This window comes from Vanessa cardui, chromosome 6 (assembly GCF_905220365.1).
Source record: "Vanessa cardui chromosome 6, ilVanCard2.1, whole genome shotgun sequence".
NCBI lineage: Eukaryota > Metazoa > Arthropoda > Insecta > Lepidoptera > Nymphalidae > Vanessa > Vanessa cardui.
The window spans coordinates 4546890-4559914 of record NC_061128.1 but is presented as its reverse complement, the minus strand read 5'-3'; the positions used below and the strand labels follow the sequence as shown (position 1 = coordinate 4559914).

Sequence of the window (13025 nt, the reverse complement as noted above, 5' to 3'; positions counted from 1 at the left end):
TCGGGTCAGAAAAAATTATCGACTTAATTAACGCATTTTTGTGATAAAATTTGCGAAATAACGCAAATTATTTTAACCTTGGACACGCCTTTCCCAAATGATTTCCCGTCAATTTGGGCGAAAAACACTAAATTTCCAATAATTTTCTGCTAACTATACATTGAAACTATTTCCATCTTTTTATTAACAGAATATAATGTCATAAATTATAATGATAGTTGTATTAAATTGCGTAAATAATTCCCTAAATATAACAACAATAAAAAATAATAATTGTTAAATTTATCTGCTAACTATACAGAACTATCATCTATGGGTTTATGTAGAGTCGCTATTGTTTGTCTATGATACAATACAACTACAACTTTGTCCGTCTGTCACTTTAATTGACGGTTTGAGTTACTGGTATTTTGATATTTAAGTTATTTTTTTAGATGTTTTAATAAATGTAATAACAAAGTATCATGGCCTCAATACCACATATACAAATGTTTATTTTATTATTTGTAGTTTCCTGCACAAGTAAGTCTTATTTATATATTAAAAAAAAAACGAGTTGGAAACGCCCAATTTAAAACATTTTGTTTTGCAGTATCTTCAATATCAGCTGAATGCTCTATTCCTGTAGTTTTAAGGAACACATGGTTTTCTTTTGAGAATGGAAAACAGACCATCACTGATATTAATGCAAGTGAGATGACAGGAAGGTAAACTTTTTGTATTAATTACATACTTTATATATTATACAGTAGTATGGTATAGGTCCATATTATTATTTCTAATTTAAATTCACCCAATCATACTATCTTCTATTTTGCTTGTGGAAAAAAACCGCCTAAAACATATTATAATTACTATCTTATTTGAGTAGTTTTTAATTTGATCACCAATTCAATTGATACAAATATTCCTATATGATTTTTCTTACTTCTTTTTAAATGTTTTCTTATTAGGAAGAATTTGACACATCATTTTTGAATATTTAATACTGTAATATTTAGAACTCAATCGTGTATGACAAAAATCATGTTTGTATTTTAGAGGTGTGTGTGTGAACATTAAGGCTGATTACCATGTTAACTATACAATGGTGTTCCGTTATACCAAGTGCTACTATTGTGTGAAACTCATAGTTCGAACAGTAAATGTATTGGAGAAAATTGAAACACCATGTGTGGATGTTGGACAAGACGAGGAACCAACGGTTGAAAGAGTGTGCAAAGGCCTTAATCCTGATCAGTCTTTAACTACATTATTCTCGGAGAATTCTGTTCCAGTAAGTTTATCTTTGTTTCATGTATATAAATATCATGTCATTATGCTTTCTATAGAAATTCTATTTTAAACGTAAATATACCATAAATTAAAAAAAAATATATTGTTTATTAATTTTATTAATATGTTATTTCAGGTCAATTGTAGATCATCACTTGAAGGTGTCTGGCAGTTTGCTTATCAAAACCGTTTCAGGTTCACTGGAGAATGCAAGCATCCAGACGCTCAGATCAAATCATGTCAAACAGCTGGAACACAGTTCTTAATTACTAATCAGAAGTTTAATATTACATATAGGAAGTGTCCTGGAATGTCTGGTACCTTTGATGGTGTCGTTGAATATAGCTGTTTAGGTAAAAAATAAATTTATTATTGACTATTAATGTATCTGTACATTTAAGTAATTGAATATATTTTTGAATACTATTTATATATATTATTATAAAAAAATGTACATAATTACATTTATAATTTGTATATTTTATTTAAGGTCATTGGTTTGTTGATAAAAATCATTTCTTTGCCGTTGCAAACACAAAGGAGTCTCGTAAAGATGAAAGATACCGTTGCTTCCTGAAGAACAGAGATGATGATTTATATATTGGTGCATCAATCACACCACAGTGCAATACATTAAAGACTGTTGAAAAATCTCCAGAGAGATACAGAATTACTCCTGTGAAGGTTGGTAAACTAGAAAGCAGTTTTTTATATTAAGTGTAGTATTTAGTAGTAGTTAGTATCTAGTCAATTTCACACTATAAATGATAATTAATAAAATAATTCCCGATTAATTTAAAACATTATGCACTTTACTTTGACTACTGACCCATTCATAAGGTACTTATTATAATGATAAGGAGTACTATATATTAATGTGTTTTTTAAATTTAACATAGAATAGTTTGTTATTCTTTACCATTACGGGTACATTTTAGGTAATATAATTTTATCAAAGGCTATGTGCACTTTAATTTGCAAGAAAAATTATTTAGGAAGTTGTAAAACAGATATTTTATTTACAGAAAATATTTAAAATTATGTTTACATATACTACACTAATAAAGGCTTATACTGTTTTATAAATAAAAAACATGTTTAATTTACAATAATATTAAAATAGTTTTTTCTTTTTTACAATTTAGGCAGAGGTAGTAGAACCAGGATGTCGTTTACCACAAAACTTTTCTGGCGATTGGATTAACACTGCTAATATTGATGCTGATGTTTTTATTAATGAGACACATATCATTGAAACTTATTATCCAGATGAGAGCAGATCTAGGCGTACTATTTATGTTTGCAGGTAAATATTTGCTATAAAACTTGATATAAAAGGTACATATAATCCCCTCTTTCCCTGCTGAGCTAAGGCCTTTTTTCCATTTTATAGAATACATGCACATTTTCTCGACACATGTTTATAGAATACGCGTAGATTTTCTCGCGATGTTTTCTTCACCGCCGAACACGATATAAATTATTAACACAAGTTAATGGGTAAACCAAGAATATTTGGTTAAGATGTAGGGTTGTAAATGTTCTAACCCCACAAATTGTTATAGTATTAGCGCATTAATTTAACGATCATAAATAACATTACAAATTTCTTCCAGGGAACAGCGTGATAGCCGTGTAATGATGGCTCGACTTACTGTTGATGGTTGTCAGAAGGATTATGTCTGTTTCGATTTTGTACCACAACATCACAACGTAATCAGGTTAGATTATTTTAGTTTTAAAATTCTAATATTAAATAATAATGTTTATTTTGGTGTAAATTGACGTACCTTTGTTTAAGTGATGAGTAATTGTAAATGTGCATATACATGTTTGTTTCAGATATCGTAAAGGTTTAGCTATGATACAAAGTAACTTCCACACAGTATGCTCATGGGTGCAATTTAAAAACACGCAGCAATGGCGGTATGATATTTTCCTAAAGAAAGTACCCACACCTATACGTTGCCCAGTAGCGGGTAAATTTAATTTTACACAAAGGGGTGACGTCAGGTTCGAAACAAGAATTTTAGGTGGTGTAACTCTGAGCCCTCGGCCAAACTTGTACTGCAAGCTGAATTTAAGTGACTTTTCAGTTTGCGATACAGAACAAAAGACTATTCAAATAAAGGAAAATTATTGTCTATCTGTAGACTATTTAGGTAGACCCGTGGATATTTACAGTGATCCTGATTATAAAATGAATTGTATAGGATATTGGAAAGAGAATTTGAAATCTTATCTCATCACATATGATGAGTTAGATCCTTTCTCAAAGTATAGGTGTTGGGTGTATCAGAGAGCTGATTTAAACCGGTAAGTGATTTTCATTTTGCATTATTATAAAAAAACATCAAAAATTTGGTTTTGACGTATTATGAAATCGAAGTAAAAATAAATTTATTGATTTTCTTAGTAAAAATTGTATGTGCATAGTTAATTAGAGACCAAAATCGGTAGTTATAATTAAACCATAAAATAAAAAAAAATTATCTAAAAAATTTTTTTAATTTTGTAGTAAATTTAAAAAAATATATACTGTCCATAAATTCTTCATCCTAGATTCAACTAGTGCAAGCCATGAACATATTTCTTATCGGAGAAACGTACTAAATTTCGGACCTTCCAATAAAATCCAACTTTTCGAAAAATACTCATACGCAAAATGGTCAAATACTAGTGCTAGTTTTTATAAAATGACGAAAATGTATATGTATTGTTCAATATTTTATGATAAAGTTCAATCTTATTATTTCACAGGGTTCTTATGTCTCAAGCTTTGGGTCCGTACTGTGATTTAAAACAGGATGTGACCTCGTGGAACTATACAGAAGGCGCTGCAGTCGCAATTGAAATGGAGGAGTATGAAAGAGAAAGGGATCAATGTCCTATGCGTTTTGATGATGGTAGTGACCCTTGGTCAAATAAGGAAAATCATGTCAAAATTTTCTCCTTCAGTTACTCATTTTGGAGGAATAATTCTGGGTCAACTTTAGAAATATTTGTCCCACTTCTAATAGCAGCTTTAATTTTCTTATTGAAATAGTCTTAATATTTGACATGTATTTATTGTAGTCAACACATTACACAATAATTATAATTTTCAATAATATATATATCAGACTGTTCAATTAATATCATGATTCCGACATAGAGTTTAACATAGTAAAGAAATTTGTTATTTTTTCTTTTTTTGAAGTTTAGATAATTACTAATTGTATTGATACGAAACTTCCTTATGATCATAGTTCAAAATTACGTGTTCTATATTGCATGTATTACGAGATAGTCGGAGATAATGACTACAGAAATTTAGAAAAGAGAAAATAAGGACTATTTCTGTTTAGTGTCATTATCATAAAGTATCAAAATTATTATTCTTATTAAAATGTTATGTGTGGATAAATATTGCTTACAATTTAGAAATATGCTAATGCTTGATGCATTGAATCTCATTGGTCAAAAAATATGTCAGAATTAAACCCCTTCGAAATTAGGACAGGCAAGCTATCTTTTTAAATATTTTAGCTACTGCATTTAACAATTTACTTAATTAGACATACTCACTTAACAAATTAAATGTAAGTACCAAATAAATAAAAAAGCAAGCTGATGATTATATATGTGTAACATAGATCCTGTTGATATCAAAATATTTTTATCAATCATAGTATGCAAGTAATCATTTAACTGATCAGTATTTATTTATGCATTACTGCATAATTTGGTGCACCTATATCATGGTTTTTAATATTATAATATGAGTCCACCTTAAGATTAGGGTATATTTCATTTGTCAAAGAAAAATATTGTGTAATGTGTAAAACAGCTGCATTTATATTTTATTATATTTACTTTAAGTCTGATTTAATTGTTTTGTCTGTAAAAAAATTGTAATAACATAATTCTCTACAACTTAAATATTATTCATAGTTTTATGAATTAAAAAAAAAAACTAACACATAGCTGAATTCTCACAAGAAGCAAATATCTTTATGATATTTACCACATTATATCTTACCTCAACATCATATGTACTTATGTATTCTGCTGTATATTTTTGCAATTAATAAAATATTTTCATAGTAGTAAGATAGTTATTAAGTAATTATTTCCAAATGGGAATCTCTTATTAGATTGTACTGCTAAATGTGCCTTATAACATATTACTTGTGAAGACAATTGATAGTTTTTAATTTTTGTGATCAATTTTAACGACCTGTGAATGTCAATCCGTCCAATAATTAAGTTCTTATTTTATACATATTTTTATTAGAAAATACAAATGAAATAAAGAAAAATCATAAATCTAATATATATTTTATTTTCTTTCCATACAGAGACAATATAATAATGATAAATATATATATATATATATATATATATAATATATATGATAAACAAACAACAATGCATGTTTTATTTGGTCCATGATACTTTTGGAATATCAAAGTGTTCTGTCAAACTGTCCAGATGTTGGTTAAACTTCTCTACTCTTTGCTTGTGTGTCATTTCTGCTTTTTGGAGAATTCTTTGCTTTTGCTAAAAAATAGTTAAAATAAGGTCTATAGTATATGAACTGAACTTCAAAAAGTTTAAACACTGTATTTTTATGTGCAAATTAAGTTTTAGTTTTGATAATTTACTATTATTTATGGCAGGTGACATAGTACATAAAAAGAATACAAGACCAAATCACATATTATGAAATGCAACAGTTGCATTAATTCAATAAATTTAAACATCAATTACATTTGCTTTGAAATATTTCATAACATATATTTCAATAACAAAACAAGGCATAAATATTTCATAACAAAATTTATTCTCACCATTTTTTCTTGCATTTTCTGGAATGCTAATTCTGCTTTGGTCCGAGTATCTGTATTCACATGTTGTTTAATTTGTTGTTTAACCTCATTTTCTATGGCTTTTTCGGTTTCTTTATTTGATTTTTTCTTCTTTTTCTTTTTTATTCCAGAAGTATCTTTAATACGTAGCTGAGCCTTGTTCACACAAGCGTATTCATCTTCATCAACCATTTTAAGTTAGTATTGTAACTCCGATACAATGCTAAATTGTTTTTAAATGATCTTCCTTTAGTATTTCGTAATATTCTACTTTTTAACGTTGCGCTTACGACATTTATTTGAATTGTATAGAAATAAGGAACGAAAATTGTAAAGTTGTTTGTTGTTTTTACTTGTCAGTTTTTCTCTTTCACCATTACAAAGTAACAGATAACTAATACTATAATAGCTTAAACAGCGTAGTTAGTACTACTACAGATAAAAAATAAACTGTATAATTACTTCTTAAACAATTTTACATTTTCTAAATAAATTGAAAAAGGAATTGAAAAATAAATTTCATTAATATTAAAAGTATGAAAAATAAGATGGCGGGTTTAAGCTATTTGATAATTTTTATTTGATTTAAGTTTTAAATCTTTAATGTTTACAGTATGACGTGTTATTACAAAGTCCCACAAAACCAGATGAATGATTTAACTGTGAAATTAATAATTAACTTAATTAATTTAATCTAATTAAAGTTGGATAATATGTTATTTTTTGTATTTACGTCTTTGTCTACATTTACCCCTTTAAATTTTATCACTACTACACTATTAAATTAAATACATAAAAAGTATATAAAATTATAATTTCTGATCGAACTTAATGATTGTAATTAAGCAATAAAATGAGAATACGATTAACATAATATGTTTCTATAGAAATTAATTGATAATTTTTTTTTTATTGTTAAATTTAGTAATTATTTTTATTAATGTGTATCTTTTCAAGATATTAGTAGATAGTACCCAGTAATGGTTACTTTATTGTGATAAGTTTTGGGAATAGTTCTCGACGGCCACTCGGTCACTGCTAATAGTAATAAATTTAATTATGAATGGGCACCTTACTTTTTACTATACTTTACTTTACAAAATAAAATAAGTTACACGTGATATAAACGTTATTTATGTTATTTCCTGCCACCATAATATTTTTATAATATATGTTTTTCTGTCTGTCTGTTTGTTCTGGCTAATCTTTGAAACGACTGAATCGATTGGAGATTCAACACAACCGTTTGAACACCATGTTCGCTCGAAAATAATCTTGGATATTGCTGATGTTCATGTTGATATGCTTGTTTACGGTTTGTGTTGTACTTTATTCTATGTCAATTTATGTTGTAATAGTTATCATTAAAAGTATCAATAAAACACTTAAGATATTTATGATTAAACCCAGTAAAACAAGGTCTGTTAGGTCTTTATTTCTAGGTTTAAGTTCACTAAGATGGTCTAAGATGGTTCGGTCCCGCGAATACCTGGATTGAAATTATCTTGCGTTCCCTACTTGTCCGATACGTCCATCTTACTAATTTATAAAAAAATAAATAATGCAAGCAGGGACGTCATCCATTTCACATTATTAGGTTTTTATAGTAAAGACTTTTTACCACGTTGCGTAATATTTAAATAACAATAAATTTCTGCACATTATATTATATTATTAGAATATTTTGCTCATCCGTTTATGTTGTTCGCGTTGTTGTTTTTTTTTTTTTATTTTAGATAACCCCACAAGTAATTTCTATCTAAATCTACTGATAGATATTTTGCCCTGATAATTATAATATTCTAAAAACTTTTTCAGACTTTGTATTAGATCAAAATATAGGAGTTTGAAGTGAGTAAAGTAATGCTTCAATTTAGACTTAGCTGATTTAATCTCTTATTAGACTAACAATCGACGGCGCTAACAATGGATTTGCTTGAGTAACCTAAGCGCGTTAACGCACTAGGGTGGCAGGTTACTTGTAGCAAATATCATAAATAAATATGTGATTGTTTGCGACAAAAGAACGTGAATGAATGGCATTTCTTGGCCTTATCGGAGCGGCGCACGCGCTCCGCCCGCCGCTGACGCGTACGGCTCCGAGATTAGTTCGATTTGCAGACACGTGGCGCCACGTGCGATCTCACTACCCGCCAAATAAGATTAACGGATTTGCACACTACAGATTGCACACGAATGGGCAGGAAGTGTAAAGTGAAACGCCGGTAATGAGATTCTTATGGAATCTTATATTTAATTTATATTTAAGTATAAAATTGTTAGTTTTTAGTATATGTAAAACAAAAAATAACTAACACTATGATACAGCACAGTTTGTCTGTTTTCCATTATAATAAATCTCCACTTTTAATATTTACGAAGCAAGTTAAAAGAAAAGTTCAAAAGTAATTTCAAATAAAACAACGTGTTTATAATATTCTTTTTGTAACTGGCATTTTAATTTCATATTAATATTAATTACATATGATTGTATTCGGGATATATTTTATTCGTAAAGTAACGATTATCTTAAAAACGCCTTGACTACATTTATACTTCTATTCAAGAAAAAAAAATCTACAGCTCAATCAATTGTATTACGTGGTTGTAGTTCTTCTAATTATATTATAATAGTATGCTTGAAAATAGTAAATAAAAAAAATTATAGATTCATATAATCGGTAGACGACCTAATTTAATTTTAGTGTTATTAAACCTTTAAACTTAGAAAATTTAAATAATTACCTTACCATACAAATTCTTTATGAATTGCATTGCGATAAGCGACTATTTATTTAATGTAATAGTCATACTTGACTTTGTTTGTACTAGCGTCTCTCGTGCGAAATCGGCTGGCTTAACACGTCGCATTAACTTAATAAATCTGAATAAATCGTCGACTCTAGTCCAGAACAATGCGTGGCTTCTAATAGACATTAATATGGCATTAGCTGTAAGGGTGGCGGCACACGCCAGTGACGCCTTGTTTGCTAAACTGGCCTAATCCGCTATTTGTAGCGCGCGTACCATGTTTTCGTTATAGTGTGGGACTGTTACTAGAGAATTATTTTTTAAGTTGTGTATAATATATTTTATAGTTTTTCTAAATCATGGATTTACTAAATATTTTATTATAGAACCAAATAGCTTCCCAAATAGTTTTCAACTTTGCACTTGTACGGATGGTACACTATTACGACGTGAGTGTTACGAGTTACTTTAGTTAATTTTCGTAGTCAAATTAACGTGAATAATATTCTAAGACAAAATGAACACAAAACAAAGACGGTTAATTACGGTCATCTAATGTAAAGGTCACGTACACAAAACATGCTCACCCTACTTAGTTGCAGAATGCTCGCTTTGACTTCTGAGAGGAAATCCTTTTCCCACGAGCTTTATTCAAACATATGTAAAGCGTATGATGGATGACGCCGACGCCTATAGTCGGGGGATAGCCGCTTAAATCAAAATCACGTGGCCCTAAATTTTTTCGCCGCTCGTAGAGCGACCACGTCTAAATTTATAATGTAATGGATACTGGTAGAGTTCATTCGATGAAAGAGTTGCAATGGCACACGTCGAAATGATTGCGCATTTTATAGTCGAAGGGAGAGTATTAAATTACAAGCTTTTTAGACCGAATTCACGTAACCATAAAAGAGCGTATGGTTATAAAACGATTGAAGTAACATTACCCGTTGCCTTTGACTAATGCGTCTTTAAACAATCTAAACTTATGATTTATATGTGTGTATTTTACGCAAAAATCCTCGTTGACTTCGAAGTGAGACGGGGCGGAGAGTTCGAAGTTTTCCCATTACGCAACTCGCAGACATTAGCGGCCCGCTTAGGTTCATTAAAATTTGTCAGCTTGTCGTATACGAGCAACTTCCAAATGGATGTAGAAACTCGTTTAAGTGAAACTCGGCTGACGTAAAAAGTTCGCCGGATTTCGTCTTGCCAGTTTTTTCGACACCATCAATTTCTCAGCCCGTCAAGAAGATTTTTTGCACTCGTAATGCGGAAAAAGAGTAATTTAAGTTTTCCAGAAGAGTCGTTGCCTGGGAATTATGATCTTTGTTCAAAAGTTTGATTGATTTATGAAATTTTCGCTTTCTAGCAAGGCGATTAAGGGATCAACGGAGTTCCGACGAGAGTACCGTCTAGGCATTCGTAATGCGTTATTATAATTTGTTTCAAACCTTTTAGCTACTTATACCTAAACTGACTTTATTATGCTAAAAATGTTAACATCAAATAAAAATCTGTTATTATAAATTTAGTATCATAAAGTATTTATTAATAACCATCTAAAATAAAAATCGATATGCAATCCCCACACTTTCGCCCCTAAAGTGGGGCTGTTAAACGGTTGCAATCAGATTCTTGGCCACCCCTGGACCAGTGCGCTATTGTTGCGTTTTATGATCAAGGGGGTTAAATGAGCCCTGGAACATCGGGGGGTGTCACCGAGAACCCAATAGTTTAGCTTTAAATAACAGATGTAATTGTGTTTGGATGATTAACTCGAAACTGAGCAATTGAAAGTATGTTAATAACATTAACAGTTGCCAATTTACTTACGTCATAAAGTATTTTAATTGCAAGATAATATATACTTTATTCAAACTTTAATTAAATGTTTACACACTAACGTAAACATCAACCAATATGTTTAATCATCTCAAGGCCTAATAGGCCTAATAGGAATAAGCCAAAATATTTTTTGTCTAATAATTAAAAATTGTATTGATGACTTTCTTCTATCAATAAACAGGAAATAGCTAATCCTAGTTGTAGTTCAAACTGATTCTTCATTAGAGTCAAAATTACAGTCAAGAAAATGACAAGGAAAAAGTAACGTTGTCTGTTGAATGATGGAGCACACACAGTTTTGGCCTTTTCAGCGAGGGAGTTCCTATAAATCCCCATCAAATATCAATCTCCAAATATTAGCTGACCATCTAGCAACTGACGTGTCTGATATTTTAACAGAACTTGAGATGTTACAGAGCTAGTAGTTTTGTTATAAAAGCAAGTGCTGAAAATCTTGGAATCACGGTCCACGGAGACATATTGTAGAAGGAGGAGTATAGGAGAAATAATTTTAGAAGAATTAAAATGATTTCTCCTGTGTAATACCAATGTACACTATTTAAAAAAAAATCCTTATAGTTTTTTATTTATAACAGTTTTTTTTATAAAGTATATAAGTAAAGTATATACTTCGATTAACTTTTTGCTTTAAAAATATTTTTTTGTCGGTATTTTTTTACAATATTTTTGCCTAATGTTGTAAAAACTTTTTTTTATGTATGTTGCATTAAAATTTTATCAAAGACAATTAAATATCACTGGCATTTGTTTGTTACCGCGGGAGTAATCAACGGTGGTAATGTAACCAGAGATGGTATCATAGCAGTAAATCAGATTTATTTGAGGGGTGAACTCTATCTATACGCAAATCGTTAGGTTATAGTAACGATCTTTTTATTTGTGGTTTTGTTATATTTTATTTATTGTTGTATTTTACTTTTTTATATTTGTAAGTATTTTATTACTTCTAGGTAACGTTAAGGGACAGTTAAGCTTGTATCTGCTGACCTTTCGAATGCGAGACCTTAATAGTTATTTTATAAGTGGTACATTGAATATATTAAAAATTTATTTTATTGCCTTGGGCCCGGCTGTATCGCGGTTTGGTAATAGACAATGAGCACGCGCCGCGGCGTGCGCGCTTCAATCCGCGCTAATTCACGCTTCCTGACTCACGGGTGTTCGGTGTCAAGGGAGAAGGGAAAATAATTGAATTGGTACAATCGAATATGATGTCACACAAAAAACATATGCTTTATGCCACTGTTACAAACTTGTTGGGAAAGAGAAATAGCGCCGTATTGACACTTTTTTTTTCACAATTTACACAAACTATTATTTAGACAAAGCAATAAAACATTTTTAGGTTTTTGTTTCTTAAGATATATTATGTTTAAAGAACACAATAGGGAGTAGAGGTAGCAGTAATAGGTACAGGCTAAGTCGCTCAGAGTTGAACCTGAAATTAATTTTTAAGTCAGTAAATAAACATAATATTTAATATACATATATTTTTATTGTAATAGGCAAATGAGTGACCTGAAACCTGAAGTAAAGTGGTCACCACCGGTCATAGATATTAGTACTGATAAACTTTTTACCATACCTTGCTTTATCAATGTGCCGCCAACCTTGAGAACTAAGATGTTATGTGTCTTGTGTTGTTCACACCCTTCAAACCGTAACATAAAAAATACCAATTATAGGCGGCAGAATATATGAGGTAACTACCCAGATAGACTTGCACAAAGTCCTATCATCGAGTAAATTTCACATTTTTGTAGGATATAAGTTATATTTATTTACCTTTACCTCTTCAAGATACTTAAAATAGCAAACAATATTTGAGTACAAAATGTACTTATTTATTAATAGAATAGCGTATAACAATGTTATATGTATCTACAATTCACATTTTAAACTTGTTTTTCGTCACCACAAAGCTATAGCGATGCGATGAAGCTAGCAGATGTTAGTCCCATACTTACCGCCATTACAACAAGAACAACGGTGTTGACACACATTACAGAAGTACTATATTGTGGTTATAGGATAAGTTGGGGTGAGTTACAACTCGCATTTGTTTTGCTTGTATACGAGAATGTTAGCGCAACGTTTTGCACAATTAAAGCTTTAATAAACTGTCTGGCGTTGTTTATATTCAATGTTATGTAATGTCGTATCTTTGTTATGTGATTCTATTGTTCATCTCGCAACACGATATTTTAATGAATGAGCCTCAATAGCTTAACGGTGTATGAGTCGAGTAGCGATATAAATGTCGCGGGTTCGATTATGTGA

At 30.2% G+C, this 13025-nt stretch overlaps 2 protein-coding genes across 2 annotated transcripts; one reads left to right on the top strand and one right to left on the bottom strand.

Moving 5' to 3' along the window:
- Positions 1-345: 345 nt before the first annotated feature.
- On the top strand, positions 346-4855 carry LOC124530447. The gene is made up of 9 exons (XM_047104619.1): positions 346-522; positions 593-707; positions 1042-1276; positions 1412-1628; positions 1766-1959; positions 2421-2581; positions 2892-2996; positions 3118-3591; positions 4036-4855. The coding sequence occupies exons 1-9, from the start codon at positions 465-467 to the stop codon at positions 4319-4321; spliced, it is 1845 nt and encodes a 614-aa protein (XP_046960575.1). The 5' UTR covers positions 346-464; the 3' UTR covers positions 4322-4855.
- An 801-nt stretch (positions 4856-5656) lies between these two features.
- LOC124530353 (protein FAM32A) lies at positions 5657-6472 on the bottom strand. Its single transcript, XM_047104499.1, has 2 exons — positions 6108-6472; positions 5657-5817 (listed from the first exon to the last, which is right to left on the bottom strand). The coding sequence occupies exons 1-2, from the start codon at positions 6315-6317 to the stop codon at positions 5695-5697; spliced, it is 333 nt and encodes a 110-aa protein (XP_046960455.1). The 5' UTR covers positions 6318-6472; the 3' UTR covers positions 5657-5694.
- Between the last annotated feature and the right edge of the window lie 6553 nt (positions 6473-13025).